Source organism: Phascolarctos cinereus, unplaced genomic scaffold, assembly GCF_003287225.1.
Source record: "Phascolarctos cinereus isolate Bilbo 61053 unplaced genomic scaffold, phaCin_HiC Scaffold_2;HRSCAF=192, whole genome shotgun sequence".
NCBI classification, from domain to species: Eukaryota; Metazoa; Chordata; class Mammalia; order Diprotodontia; family Phascolarctidae; genus Phascolarctos; species Phascolarctos cinereus.
In genome coordinates this window covers 225,583,165-225,598,646 of record NW_027555625.1, presented here as the reverse complement: position 1 = coordinate 225,598,646, position 15,482 = coordinate 225,583,165, and the positions used below count along the sequence as shown (strand labels likewise).

Here is a 15,482-nt window from a genome sequence, read left to right as displayed (position 1 = left end):
TAGTATTGCCTCTCTCATAGACTTGAAGTCCCCCTTAATACTAATGCCTTCCCTCAGATTATCTCCAATTTAACAGGTATACTTAATACCTGGTATGTATCTAGCTTTTTGCATCTTTACTCCATTAGACTGCAAGCTCCTAGAAAGTAAGGCTGTTTTTGTCTTTCTCTATAGCCCCAGTGCTTGGCACAGCACTTACACACAGGAGGCGCTTAATAAATGCTTGCTGACCGGCCTGTACATGCGTAGTCTCCTATCACAAGTACCCGGCAGCAGGCCTCATTCGTAGAGCTGGAAGGGGCCTGTGAGATTATCATTACTAGGACAGTAGCGATCCCATGGTGGTCTTGGGCACGTAAGGGTTAGGGTGTGCCGACTGTGCCTCTGCAGACATTCTCGCCGTCCAGCCTGGGGCCCTGTCCGATAAGCACATCCCTAGAGCTGGAGCAGGCTCGCAATTGCTCGCAAGCGCAGGCGCAGTCCTGACCGGAGCCTCCCCGCCCCTCCCGCTCTCTCCCAGTCAGGTCACGCCCCTTCCCGCCACTGACGATCCTAGCACGCCCTCTGCCGGACACAGCGCCTCGGGTCCCCCACGTCCCGCCCTTCTTCTCCCCTTTGATTGGCTCACGGGGCCAAACCTTCGCCTTCCGATTGGTCGTCCAAGACTGGCATCGGACGATAAGATGGCAGCTGGCTGCCCAGCGCACCTACTGTAGAAAGTGTGGGGTCCGGGCTGGGAAAGCGGAAGAGTCGTTACCTCAAGCCTCAGCAGGCTAGCGCTCCGGCTACCTGCGCATGTCCCTGTCTGAGTACTGCCGGAAAACTACCTTGGCGACTAACAGTCAACAGCGTGAGCTCCGGGGGACAAGGGGCGGTAGGACGCGATGACGCAGTCGTGACGTACGCGTCCCGACGCAGCGTGACGCAAGGCGCTCCCATTCCCCACTTTTCTCCCCTGGGGCAGCTTGGTAGCTGCCTTAGGGTGAGCTGCCTCAGAGTGAGCTGCCTCGTGAGGACATGGCGGCGCCGCGGACCTGCGGGGACGCCTCCTGTTGCTCTCACCAGAGCGCCGTGCCCAGCGTGCAGCAGTCCCTGGAAGAGATGGACTTCGAGAGAGGTGGGGAGGGGCAAGAGCGAGGGCGCTGCGCTCGAGTCTGCAGTGGGAGGCCGCGGGGCTCTCGGGCAGGCCCGGGATGTGTGGAATTGAGGGACAGTTCCAGTCCTTCATCCTCACACTGTCTGCATCCTCTGCATCTGCTGTCTGCGGGACCAGCTTCTCTGGCATCCTACCAACGCTAGAAAGGGATTTAAAAGTTTTTTTTAATATGTATTTTTTTCTGTATAGCAGAGGAGGAAGCATAGGGATTCGAGGTGGAGGGACCTCAGTCCTCGTCGACCTCGTCTCCGCCGCCCCCCCCAGGTTGTTCAGGGGCAGAGGTCTGAGCTCTGAGCAGTACCGGCACGTGGGCAGGCGTCTGCTAAATGTGGGTTCGATTAAATCCAGACATTTCAATTTATCAAACACTTTATTAAGCACCTACCTAATGTACCGGGCACTGTGCCCCGCTTGGGGGATACAAAGACAAAAATAAGTTGTCCCTGCTTTCTAGGAGCTTATTGTGGGGGAGGGAACAATAATAGCTGGAGGGATTAAAAATTTACACAGACTCATTTATATATATATATGTGTGTGTCCTATGTATATGTGTGTATGTGTACATATGTGTGTAGATGTGTATGTACACACGTGTATGTGTATGCAGGGTGTATGTGTATATATAGCCTGGTTCAGTAACTCCATGTATATATATGTGTGTATATGTATATGTATAGCTTTAGTTATTTTTACCATTCTAGTGTTCTGTTTTTTTTCTTTTTTTTTTTTTGGTGAGGCAGTCAGGGTTAAGTGACTTGCCCAGGTACTGTTCTGTTTTTGAGGTGAGAGGGTTGGGAGGGGGAGAGGAAGGCATTGTCCCTTCCATGTGGGCCATAACAGGAAAGATAGCCTAATGTGGTGGAGAGAAGACTGATATGACAGGCAAGGAGATTCAAATCCTTTTTCCACCACTTACTCTGAGACCTTGAACAAGTCACTTTTCTGGACCTCCGTTTCCTCCTTTCTACAATGAGGTGGCTAGGTTGGGGGGGCGCCACAAATTTAGGTCCCTTCTAGTTTTAACCTGCTATGATGCCTATGAATGCCCTGTAACCATGCCCTGATTTTACCTTTGGGTCTCATCTGAAGGGATGGTAAAAGTGTTGTTTGGTTTTGGCTGACTCTTCATGACTCCTTGGACCATAGATTGTCCATAGGGTTTTCTTGGCAAAGATACTGGAGTGATTTGCTATTTCCTTCTCCAGTGGGTCGTCTTTTTCAGAACTCTTCACTGTGACCTGTTCAGACTTGGGTAACCCAGCACAGTATAGCTTATAGTTTTATTGAGTATGCAAGCCCCTCTGCTGTGACAAGGCATTGACCCTAGAGGGGTTGTAAAAGTACACTTGGGTTTTTTCCCTTACTAGACTATAAGTTTCATAAGGGCCTTTTCATATCTAAACTCCTGTTGTTAAACTTTTATTTTATTGCTTTATAATAAATTTGATTATTCAGATATTAAAGAGTGGAATTAAAATCACTGTGTAAAGACTGGAGCAGTTTCTCTCAAGTTCTGCCTCTATGCTCCTTGCCTCCCCCTGCAAGATATAATATAATAAACAAAATCTAGGCCTTAGGCTTTAAATCTAGAACTTGAAGGTCAAAAGGTAACTGGCCTTGGAGAGTGGCAAGAATGAAATCCATATGTCTCATGCTCTAAAACTCTTTTCACAGGGATCTGGTCAGCAGCACTGAATGGAGACCTAGGACAGGTGAAACATTTCATTCAGAAGGAAACAGACCCCAGTCAACCTGATCCTTCTGGATACACTGCCTTGGTAAATTTGACATCTTAAAGAGTTTGAGGAGAAATAATCACCTTAGGTTCTAGATTTGGACAAGGCAAGAGGAGAGGCTTGAATTAAGGGAAGAATGGCAACTGTAGAGAAGGGATGTAAAATCAGCGCAAAAGGACTCACTAGATGGAAGAGAGTTGTTTAAAAATAATTCAAGGAGACACAGTTAAGATAGTGGAGTAAGAGGAAGTAATTGAGCCTAGCTTGCTACTATGCCTTCTCTACACCAATCTAGAAAACACACCAGTCCACATTCTGAATGAGAAAGCCAAGAAAAAGTCACAGTGAATCATTTTTCCAGCCCAGGTCAGCTTTGGAGAAGTGTGCAGACACTGGGAATGGGGGCTGGCTAGGAGCTTGAATGGTGGTAGTAGGAAGCATTCTGAGATCCAGGGACAGAAAGGAGATCTCATAATTAGTACTAGGTGCAAAAATGTGTGCCATCTGGCAGCTGTGTCACCTATTACCTAGCTTCTGGTCATAGATTCAGGACAGGGAAAATCTGTCAAGAACATGGGCCTCGTGCACTGAATAAGGAACAAGTTCTGGAAAACTAGCTGTATGTGTCTGGTCCCAAGAACATAGAAGAAAGTCAGGTGTAGCCTTTAGCCCAGAAGCTAAGCCTGCACTGGAATAACTAGGGCAAGAGTCCCAGATGAAAAGGGAGTTGGCAGTTTAGTTGCTCCATACCTGCAGAATTTCCCAGTGAGCTAATAGTAACTGAGTCTGATAATAGTCTTCTGAAACTCTTAACCATACACAAGCCAACAGACTCAAATGTAAGTCAGGAAATTGAAGAGCTCAGACTAGGACAGCAGTGAACAGATCTCTCCCCAGGATTATCACTTTGAGAGCACTGAAAACTTGAAGGTTCTCAGACTGAGCTGTGAAAACAACGGAAGGATTTAAAAGAATAGAAGTGCAGGTCAGACATCCCCAGGAGTGTAGAGCCCAGCACTATCGTAAAGCCTGAAGTCAAGAAGTAAGCTGGAAGAATGAGTTAATAAAAAAAGAATCCTCCACCATAAAGAACTACTATTATAACAGGAAATTCAAGACACAAAAAAGAAAAAGAATTACTTGACAACAACTGCAAGCAAAGCTTCCAAGAAAAATGTGGCTTACCCATAAGTCCAACAAGAATTCCCAGAAGAATTAAAAGTTAAAAAAAAGAGCTAAAGATGATTTTAAAAAAATAAATGAGAGCTATGGAAGAAAGATATTAAAAGAGACTTAACAGCTTGGAAAAACCAGTAAAAAAAAAACACCTTACCAAAGAAAACAATTCCTTGAAAATTAGAATTGGCCAAATGGAAAAACAATCAAAAATAGTCAAAATAAAATAAAACAGTCAAAAATCTGAAAAAAATTGAAGAAAATGTGAACTATCTCATTGGAAAAACAACTAAGCTAGGTGGCGCAGTGGATAGAGCACCTGCCCTGAAGTCAGGAGGACCTGAGTTCAAATCTGGCCTCAGACCAAACACTTGACACTTAGTAGCTGTGTGACCCTGGGCAAGTCACTTAATCCTGATTGCCTAAAAAAAAAAATAAAAAAGCAACTAACCTAGAAAACAGATCAAGGAGAGTTAACTTAAGAATCATTAGACTATGGATAGAGCACTGGCCCTGGAGTCAGGAGGATCTGAGTTCAAATCTGGCCTCAGACACATAACACTGTCTAGCTGTGTGACCCTGGGCAAGTCACTTCACCCCATTGTCTAACCCCCCCCAAAAAAAAAAAGAATCATTGGACTCTGAAAGCTAGGAATAAAAAAAGAACCTAAACATCATACTTTAAGAAATCATGAAATCAAACTACCCAAATATCTTAAAACCAGAGGCCACAGTGGAAAATGGAAAGAAGCCATTGGCCACCTCCTGAAATTCCCAAATGAAAATTCTCAGGAATATTATAGCCAAAATCCAGAGCTCCTGGGTTAAGGAGAAAACATTGCAAGTAGCCAGAAAGAAACAATTCAAGTACTGAGGAGCCACAGTCAGGATCACACAAAATTTGGCAACCACTACATTGAAGGAATGGAGAGCTTGGAATACCCTGGAAAACGGGGGTGGTGCTGGAACAATTGGGGAGGGGGAGCATCATGGTAGTAGTTTGAAATAAAAAAATTTTTAAAGCATTAAAGGATTAAAGAAGGTAGATTGGGGGGGTGCTGAGTAATTTTTTTTAAAAAATAGGTGCAGTAGGCCAAATAAGTTTGGGAACCTCTGTAAGTGTAAAGGATCTAGGCTTATAGCCAAGAGTAACCTACCCAGTAAAACAGTATAATCTTACAATGGGAGGGGGAGAATGGATCTTTAACAAAATAGAGGTTTTCAAAGCATTCTTGATGAAAAAATCTGATGTGCAAACATAAGAGTCAAAAGAAGCACACCCCCAAAAAGATCAGAGAAAGAGGAAAACGATTCATATACAAAAATATGATAGCAGCCCTGTTTGTGATGGCAAAGAGTTGTTAATCAGTTGGAGAGTGGCCAAACAAGTATGAGAATGTGATGGAATACTATTGTGCTGTAAGAAATCATGGTGGGCATGGTTTCAGAAAAACCTGGGAAGACTTACATGAACTGATGCAAAAAAAAGCAGAATCAGGGAAACAATTTATGCAGTAACAACAATATCATAAAAACAGTTATCTCTGAAAGACTTAGTAACTGTGATTAACATGGTTAACAACCATAGTTCCAAAGGACTTATGATGAAATGTGCTTTCCTCCTTTAGATAGAGAAGTGATGGACTTAAGAGTACAGATTGAAGGATATTTTTCTTTTCTTTCCTTTTTATTTTTGGACATGTATGATTCAGGAATTTGTTTTGCATGACTACATACATTTGTGATGAGTTTTGTTTTTCATTTGGTAGGGGAGGGGGAGGAAGGAGAGAATTTGGAACTGAAAATAAAATAAAACTGAATAAAAACAGATGAATATTTGGCCTTTTACTCCTTTATTCCTATCTTTCTCTTCCTTCAGAGTTGGCTCTTAGGCTTAAGGGTAAATCCCAGTTCTGATTTCCATTGATTTGATTGCCTATAGCACTATGCCAGTCGAAATGGGCACTATGCTGTGTGCCAGTTCCTCTTGGAGAGTGGAGCCAAGTGTGATGCTCAGACACATGGGGGTGCAACAGCTTTACACCGAGCCAGCTATTGTGGGCATACTGAAGTGGTTCGACTACTGCTGTCCCATGGAGCCAATCCAGGTGTGGCAGATGATGATGGAATGACTAGCCTACACAAGGTATATATCAGTTTTCAAACATACTTGCTAATTAATTGGAATGAGGGAAGGAGGGATCTGTGTCATGAATAGTTAAATCAGGTAGGGATGATAACTAGTAGCTAGGAATTGGCTTTTTTCAACAGGTCTCCCTTTGGGATAGTGACAAACAAGGTAGTAATGAAGCAATGGCTTTAGAACCAAGACAGGTAATCCATAAAGCAGTCTATACCATTGTCAGAATTTGCCTTTTATCCCTGGCTCTTTGATGGGAAAATCAAACCAGAAAGAATCAAACTGAAAGTCATTTTATTTCCAAGACATTAGAATAGTGACTGTCTTTTATGAGATAAGGTAGTTCTGTTGGGGCTTCGGGGCACAGCAATGGAGAAACCTCAGGGAAGAAATGTCAGAGCTGATTTAGTATGCCTTAGGAGAACTTTGATTCCCTCTTTCTCCTCCTGATGGTTGTTTTCCTTCACAGGCTGCTGAGAGAGGTCACTTGGATCTGTGTTGCCTCCTGCTGCAGCATAGCCCAGCTTTGAAAGCTGTTCGAGACCGAAAGGCCCGGTTAGCATGTGACTTACTGCCTTGCAACAGTGACCTTCGAGACCTGCTTGCTAGCTGAATAACCAGATTCCTGTCTCAGCAACAATTCTGGAATCTGGATCCTCTACCCCTGCATTCTACAGAGTGGGAAACCGAAACTCAGGGCTTGTGAGACTGGACAAAAGAAATAGGATCGTCCTGAGAGAGGTCACTGCCCAGGCCAGGAGGGGAACTTGGTGTAGGCGCTCAAGCCTGACAGGTGATCATATTCTAAATTAGCACATGTGGAAATGCCTAGCCAAGCTATTTCCCTAGTTAAGAGTCGGTACCAATGACCAGATAATTCTTAAGGGGGAAACAGCTTCTGTCCCACACCGCAGAACAACCCTTTTTCTTAGAGTAAAATATTCTTCTCCTCTAATACCCTGATAACCCAGTGAGTTAATCTTGTTATGGGGCAAATAATGAAAAATAGAGTCAGACTTATTTTTACTTTAGTATTTTGCTGGCAGTCATAAACAACTCTTTAGTGCCCTTAAAACTGAAGGCAAGAAATCATCTAAAATCTGTCAAAACTACCAGGAAGCAAAGTGTTAGTAGGTTAAAGAAAATCCCAAGGCATTGGGTCGCTTGGACATTAAAGCATTAAAGCACTTGCAAGGAAAATAGCTCTGATGGTGTTGCTCATTTTGGACTACTTGACTTGGGTGAGAATTCAACAAGCAGCTTGGTATAGTGGAGAGAGTGCTGGATTTGGAGTCAGAATCTGGGTTTAAATCTCAGCCCCATGACTACTTTTGTCATCCGTAGATGAGCTGGTTAGACAAGATGATGTCAAAGTTCTCTTCCAGCTCTAAATCCATCTTTTAACTCCTTGCTCAGTGAATCTCCCTTGGTCACTCAATCTTAAGAACTTTAGTTTGCTGTCTCCCCCCCCCGCCCCGCGCTTTGCAGTCCTCTGTTGGTCTGGTTATGGAATCATCTTTCCATTGAAGGTCAGGATTTTAACCAGCCAGATAAAGAGTTGGACTACCTTTAAGAGAAATAGGCACAGCTTATTTCAGGGGAATCAGGGAAGAAAAGTATGGAATTGGATTTTGTGGTTGGGAATACGTAACAGGAAGAGGACTCTTTACAAGCTACAGCTTCACTTGGTCCAATTATGAGAAAAAGGTTCCTGTTCATGGACAGAGGCCATGCAAAGACCTACTTTAAATTGGTTGGGGAGCTCAATTCTTGCTGCCTATTCCTATGAATATAGGCTTAACATTTTTAATAAAGGAAAACAAAGTGCTCGCTCCATAACCTAATGATTTAGCGATTGACAGGGTGCTGTGTGTCTAGAGTTTGTGTCTGGGGTTATCATCCTTTTTTTGGAATGAGTACAGTTGGTGATGGGTTACGCTTGGCTTGTGTACATTTAGCTTAAGAAATTCAAAATTCATGATTTACAGGAGAAGAAAAGTAGGGAGATGTTGGAAAGAGAGTTAATGGAATTATCAGGCAGTGGGGAATAGAGTGCCTTGGTCAGTCATTGGATGAAGTTAGTTTTCTCTCAAGGTGACACTTCTGGGTTTACCAGGCCTTTGCTGAACACCCTATTGTATCTACAGATAGTTCATCAAAGGCACAGAATCCTACCTCTTTCTTGGCAAATATGGTGTTTATTTTCACACTCCTTTTGGCATTTATGCTGCTGTAGAATAACATGGGGACTATAAGCTTAGACCTTGTGACCACTCCTCTGTTTAAATCCGGGCTTGCTGGATGATCGTTTGAAATTATGGTCCTGCTACACTTACACTCATACACTTGGGCTAGACTCCCCAGGGTCATCTCTGCTAAGATTGATTTGCCAGTATTTAAAGACGCCACATAGAAGGTGTCAGGGAGTAATGGGATACGACTGACTCAGCTCATAACAACACCGTATCCTGGCCTTAGCTGGGTCCTATTTCAAGGCCGGTATTTTAGTTAGTTACAGAACCACTTAACTATCTCTGACCCTGTGAGCCTTGGCTTCATCCCTGGCTCCAAACTGGGCTCTTTCTGTGCCCTCTATCTCTGTGGCAGCAGTGCTGATATAAAAAGCAAACTGCCGCTCAGCTAGCCATAGTGGGGGAGTGAAGATCAGGGGGGGACCGTGGATTTCATCAGCATTCAGCAATTGGTAAGCTGGGGGCTATGGAAAATGGGAAGCTCTCATATTTTTTTTTACATCTTAAAATGAGAGTTTCATGTAGGGAATCCCAGAATTTACTATTTATACTTTTGTCTCAGAGAAGTTTTGTTGTTGAACTAGAGTTTAGGTAGCAGCCAGAATATTTCAGAATATTAATACTAACTAAGCTGGCAATTACTTTGTACTTTCCCATTTTTCCTGATCTGCTCCTGTTCTAAAGTCCTCACTGTGTGTCGCTAGACAACAGGCCTACACAATCTGTGGCTGCCACTTACTGTCCACCAGGCAAAGGACTGCCCCTCCATACAAAGGATGTTTTCTTCTGCAGGCCACCTAACTCATTTGGCATAAGCGCCCCCGGGCCACACGTTGTGCAGACCTGCCCTACAGCTAGCCCTCCTGATTGCCTAGCTGTGTTTAATTCAGAAGGCTATTCCTTCGTTTGTGAGAAGTGAGGACTTTTAAGAGCCATGAATTGCTCAAGCCCTATCCCTTCCCCAAAGTTTGTTATCTCAGTTCCAGTGTGTGGAAGATAGAATGTGGTGTTTGTGGGGATAGAGTTGTTAGGGTATCATGTGTATAGACCTCTGATTTTTTGGGGAGTTCTGCCATGGATCGTTAGGATTAGGAGGACTGGGGATGTCTCAGCCCTTCTGGCAAACGTGTCAAGCCAGAGTGGTGTCCTGTCTAGAGCCAGATTCCTGATTGTTGTTGTAGAAATGGTAATGACTCTACCCTAGGTTGTAGGAAAGTGTTCTAGAGTAGGAAAGGGCCTTCGAGAGCATCTAGTTGACCTCATTTTTTAGATGAACAAATTAAGCTCCAGAGAAATGAAATGAGTTGTCCACTATTGTATATATAACTGCAGAGATAGAGCCATGAGTCTGCTCTTCTGTCAGTCCAGTCCCACCTTGCTTCTAGGCCTGCTGTGTATTAGGAGCAGTGCGCAAAGATCTTGTCTTCACTCCTGGGCCATAGTGGAGTTTCCTGGGAGCACAGGGTAATGGCTATGGAAGGGGGTTGGGGGTGGGGTGAACAATGTTATCAGTCAGCACCAGTCTAGTTACTTCTTGGCTGAGACAACTAAGACAGTGTGTAGTTAGAGTGACTGAAAGGTCAACACAACTTGTGCAGAAACTAGACCCATAAAGAAATTTCTAAGACAGGGATTCTTAACTTGAGGTCCATGAACTTGTTTTTCAATATAACTGGTTTACTTTGTAATCCTCTGTGTTTTACTTTATGCATTTAAAAACATTCTGAAGGGATTCACAAGCTTTACCAGATCCAGGAGCAAAGTAGAGGGTCCATAACCCGGAGTAAAAAAAATGCCTGCTCTAAAAGTGCTGTTTTACCCCGACCCTGAGTCTCATCTTTATATCCCTTCCTTCCCACTGTTCCCAGCCCCTCAGCAAGGAGTAAACAAGAATGAGTTTGTCTCCTGGAATAGTCTAGGAATCTGCACTTGTGCCCCTAGGGCAGTCTGCCCCTGATAGCAAGCTGGGGATTGGGTGATGATGGGCTGTCATCTCTTCAGTGCGTTGGAAATTTTTCCTCCCCTTACATGACCCTACCCAACTTCAGGGACAAATGTGGCATAAATAGAACTAAGATTATGACCCCCTGCAGGGACAGGTGCAAGTGCATATGGCTGTCAGCCACTCCCCAGATCCTCAGGAAGCACTGCAGTTGGTGAGAACCTGTCCCTTTTCTGAGCTTAACCACAAATCCAGGGGAATCCTGGCTCCCTGGTTCACCAGGTTCAAGCGCAGGTACTGAGCAATTGTTTTCAGAGGGCTTCCAGAAATCTCCTGACACCCTCTTCTGCCCTTTCCTCGTAGATAAGTGGTGAGAGAGCTGAGGGCAAAGTCCTGGGAATCAGACATGGAGTCCTTGATCCTGGAGGCTGGAAAGGTGACCCTGGACTGGGTCCCCAAGAAACTGTGGCCCTGGAGAGGCAAAAGTTAGCGGAAGAAAAAAAGAAAAAAGTGAGTGAGTGTGTGTGTGTGTGTGTGTGTGTGTGTGTGTGTGTGTGTGTGAGAGAGAGAGAGAGAGAGAGAGAGAGAGAGAGAGAGAGAGAGAGAGAGAGAGAGAGAGAGGAGGGCTGCAGAGCTGCTAAGGTAATGCTGGTGTATACAGTGGAGGGCATAATTAAGTTATAGCAGATGACCTCAGAGGTTTTCAGGATCAGTTTTGATAGCTGACTATTCTCCATTGCCAGTAGTTTCTACCATTTTCATCCCACATGTATACGTCCATCCCTGTCCCCCCCCTCCCCCCCATTTCAGCTCGAGGCTTTTAACAATTCCAGGCTCAGGCTTGACAGTCTGGCTGACTTAGAGAATTTGGTGCGGCAGCAGAAAGAAAAGCGGAAAAGCGCCTGAAACGGAGGGTCCCCCCCAGGGCACCTAAGCCCCTGGTAGAGGTGAGTTGGGAAGACCAAAGAATGGTGGGAAAAGTACCTAAAGGAGCCCTAGGAACACTTCAGTCTGGGCTTGACACTAAAAGCGTTTGCCCATTTCAAATGATCCTTGATTTTATCTCGTCTACCCCAGCTGCAACCTCCATCCCAGCTGCAGCCTGTGGACCTGGAGACATTTCTGAAGGCAGCTGTTGAAAACCAAGAGCTCCTGATTGACAAGTACCTGGCAGATGGTGGTGACCCTGATGCCCATGACATGGTAGGGTAGAGAAATAAGAGAACATAACAGTCTTTGATACACATTTCAAACCTAATTGTCAAAGGAGTCATAATTCCTTAGTTCTAAACCTCTTGGAAGGGTAGCCATCCATATGTCCATTTCCTCTCTCCACACCCAGTTCCACCGAACAGCCTTACACTGGGCTAGTCTGAAGGGTCACAGCCAGATTGTGAACAAACTATGGAAGGCGGGGGCCACAGTTGATGGTCGAGACATGGTAAGTTGGGAGGAAGAGCTAGAAGATTGGGGATTTCCTTTCTTCCAGTGAGGCTGAATTGGGAAAAGTTGGTCTTAAGGATGTCCTTTCTGAAAACCTTAGGACTTTCTTTTACAGTTGGACCGAACACCTTTGTTTTGGGCCTGCCGTGGAGGGCACCTAGAGATCCTTAAACAGCTGCTCAACCAAGGGGCTGAAGTCAATGCCCAGGACAAGGTAAAGGTTTTGGCAGGGAATATAGAGGTGTTATTAACCCAAGAGTGTCAGCGCTGGAGAGTTGATGCGGCAAGTCCTACAATGAAAAAGTTTCTTTGCATGGAGAAAGGGGAAATTTTGTGTATTGGGTTTAATATGCCAAGGTGTTTGGGTGAGGTAAACTGTTTGGCATTAATACATTCCTAACATGGGACTTGCCCCTGTCTAGATTTGGAGTACACCCTTGCATGTGGCTGTTCGAACAGGACACTGTGACTGTCTTGAACACCTTATTGCTTGTGGGGCCAAAATTGATGCACAAGATAAGGTAGGAAAATTGTCTTAATAATAGAGAGTGACCTGAGGATATTATGACTAAAAAAGAATTATCCAAGGAGCTAGATGCTCATTGGCATCACTTGTTGTCTTTGTGGAGTTCAATAGTTGGGAACTATTTCTTCTCACCACCATTTCAATTGGTTGGGAGAGATAGGAAAAGTAAAAAGGGTATGGAATAAAGGGAGGGCCCAACTCTTAACATGCTGTTCCTATAGGAGGGAGATACAGCCTTACATGAGGCAGTAAGGCATGGCCGTTACAAGGCCATGAAGATGTTGCTGCTCTATGGGGCCAAGCTGGGTATTCGTAATACTGTGAGTATGAGAGTTGGCCAAGGGAGTTTTCACTCAGATGTGGGGGGTTTATTTTCAGGGGAGAATAAAAGTTTTTATTTGTGACTGTCCTTTGTTCTCAGGAGGCAATGACACCAGTACAGCTAGCAAGAGATTGGCAGAGAGGCATCCAAGAAACATTACGGGCCTATGTTGGGCATCCCCGAACTCGTTGCTGATGATGACAGACCTTGTAGAGGCTACCACCATTCCATCCCCTTCCCTTTTGTCCCTTTTGTCTATCAGTTATGGGATAGCTCAGGTGGTCAAGCTACAAGTTGGGATTTTCCCAAGTCTATTCCCTTGTCCCATTGAGCTGTTCTACTGTACCAGGCAAGGTTTATTCCTTGGCCTTTTGTCTCTTACCCCTCTCCTCCCCTCAATTCCTAGTGATCTATATAGTAAGGAATATCAGTACAGATTATTTTCCTTGCCCTTGAATTCAATCTTTCACCTTCCCTGGTAGCTACCTCAATGATGAGAAAAAAAAATCCTGTCAGGATTTGGGATGGACATTGTCAAGTACATGTAACTCTAAGGGGTGTCCTGTTTGGTTTGAGTTGGTCAGAGACAAGCTGTTTAGGTCAGTAAAGAGATTATAAATTCGTAAAGAAGGTAGGAGAGAGAGGACGCTCTAAGTTTTGTGGGTGGTAGTGAAGTTTAAGATACTCACAAAGGTGAAGTTAGGTAGGTGAAGACTGGGGAGATGGGAACCATGTGGTGGTCTATCAACCATGGTCCCACAAAAGCTATTCAGAAGCCTCAGGACCAGAGAGTTGTGCCCTTCAGCTTGTGGCTGACCTAAACTGTATCATAACTTATCTAGGGGCTCATGCTCATTAGCAGCAATCCTGATGGGGTATGGTATGGCTTTAGAAAGTTTCAGTCTTAAGGATTCTTGAGATGGTTGTTGGCTTTTGCAGTGATATAGTAAGTTCTGGGATTATTCATTCTATCTGTAAAACAGCACACCCACTCTCTTAAGTCCACAACCAACCTGGTTGCTCCAGATTCCTCTAAGACTGACAGATGAGGGCTAGGACCTCCCCCCACCCCCGAGGAATCATCTCTCTCTGCCCCTGGGCTTTGGTCAGAACTTACATGATTTGGTTTATTTTTTGTTCTTGCCAGGGTATTAGTGTGTGGTCTCTTGCTCTGTGGTTACTTATGGGGCCCACCCAAGATACTTGGGGTGGTGGCCTGTACTTGCAAGGGTTGAGGCTACCCTGTAACATGGCAGGTAGGAATTTGGTCCTAAAGTAGATCCCCATGGTTGTGGTGCCACCTCTCTCTCCTGCTTGTCACAGAAGGAAATATGCCTGCTATCTTATGTATAGTAAGGCCTGGACTCTCAGGATCCAAGGCAATAGGAGAAAAGGCTGGCTGCAGAGAACATAGTGGAACTGAGTATATAATACATCCTGGATACTTTCTCCATATATTCTTTTTATACACTGAAAATGGTTAACTGAGACCTTTTCTTTTTGTATTACCTTTCTTAGTGGTTACTGGTAGATGGAGTCTTAAGGAGAGTTTCTACTATCCTTACCACTAAAGTTTCTGCTTTCTACATATTGCTGGTCCAGTACTGCTGGTCAGGCTGAGATCCTAGGATCACCAGAGACCTCATCTTCAAAAACCTTACTTTAGCCCCATTGACAGAAGATAAGGGAAGGAGGAAGCCCAAAGAAGGTACAGGACCCCTCCCTTAGCCTGTTAAGTGCTCTGGGCCAGGCCTAGGTTGAAGGCCTGGATTACATATCCTTAACATGACAAGTGCCACTGTGGCTGCTAATTTTCTGTTTTAGGCTCTTGCTCCCCTTGAGCTTTAAGGCTAGGGTGTCCTCCACGAAGGATGAGAGCAACAGACAAAAACCACCCCTGTAGGTTGAGGCCATAAAACCTTCCTGGCCTTGCCTTCCAGGCTATGTAGCTTACATGGCTGGTGCCAGAAGGAATAAGTTCTGACATATGATTATGGCAGTGACTACACCAAAGTCAGAAAATGGAAAAATGCAATAAGAACAAATGAAACATTTTTGTATGGATCCTTTTTTTTTTGGGTTGTTTTTCATTAAAACTGATTCTCTTTTGTAGCCTGGTTATATTCTATGGTGATGTGAAAGAGGGCAGGATAAAGAAAAAAGATGGAGAAAAACTTTACAGCAATCCATTTTTCACTTTTGGTGCCTAAGCTTTGAACAACTACAATTAGTGTGACATCTTCAGATCATGACTACCTTGTCCTGAATTTCAACCCATGTAGTGCTTCAGTAAAATTGCCAACCCAAGCTTAGAATTTCATTATTTACCAGTAACACTTAGGGAGGGAGAGAATGATATCACTCATGGTGCAGGGTGCCCCTGCTCAGGTCTGAGACTCTGGACTTATTGTGCATAGGTGACTGTTAATCAAAGACTCCTCCCTCTTAGAAAAGAGTAAGCACTAAATCATCTTTTTTTTCCCCCTTTTGCTTGCTTCAGCTGACAGTTAATTGCCCACGCAGCCCTACCTTTTTGGTACCTCATTCCAGATGGAAAGACTACCAAGGTAAAAGGCAAGTGAGTTAAATGACCTCAGATTCCCTTGACAGTACAGAAAGGGACCAGTTTCTTCTAAACTAAGTCTCTACCTTTGCCTTTTAGGCAGTGATCTCTGGTCTGAAGGCTTCCATTACTCATGTAATGGCAAATAGTTTAAGGGAAGCTTCAGTGTGAAGAAGAGGAATAACCCTCTCTTCTCCCAAACCCTATACCTAAGATTAGGAATTAA

The 15,482-nt window shown here is 44.4% G+C and overlaps 2 protein-coding genes across 3 annotated transcripts; both read left to right on the top strand.

Annotated features, from left to right (window-relative positions):
- The first annotated feature begins 674 nt into the window (after window positions 1-674).
- ANKRD39 (ankyrin repeat domain 39) lies at window positions 675-11,484 on the top strand. Of its 2 annotated transcripts, XR_002323962.2 has the most exons (5): window positions 675-1,117; window positions 2,831-2,934; window positions 6,011-6,214; window positions 6,678-7,001; window positions 11,236-11,484. XR_002323962.2 is itself a non-coding variant. In XM_020984021.2 (4 exons), the coding sequence occupies exons 1-4, from the start codon at window positions 1,018-1,020 to the stop codon at window positions 6,819-6,821; spliced, it is 552 nt and encodes a 183-aa protein (XP_020839680.1). In that variant the 5' UTR covers window positions 675-1,017; the 3' UTR covers window positions 6,822-7,410. The 2 variants fall into 2 exon arrangements, 1 of the variants encoding a protein (XP_020839680.1); XM_020984021.2 differs by lacking the exon at window positions 11,236-11,484 and having other exon boundaries at window positions 6,678-7,410.
- On the top strand, window positions 7,417-14,805 carry ANKRD23 (ankyrin repeat domain 23). The gene is given in 11 exon segments (XM_020984271.2): window positions 7,417-7,449; window positions 8,877-8,912; window positions 10,766-10,912; window positions 11,213-11,296; window positions 11,299-11,349; window positions 11,480-11,605; window positions 11,745-11,843; window positions 11,961-12,059; window positions 12,268-12,366; window positions 12,593-12,691; window positions 12,793-14,805. Coding segments are annotated over 11 exon segments (969 nt in total). The 3' UTR covers window positions 12,889-14,805.
- Window positions 14,806-15,482: the final 677 nt, after the last annotated feature.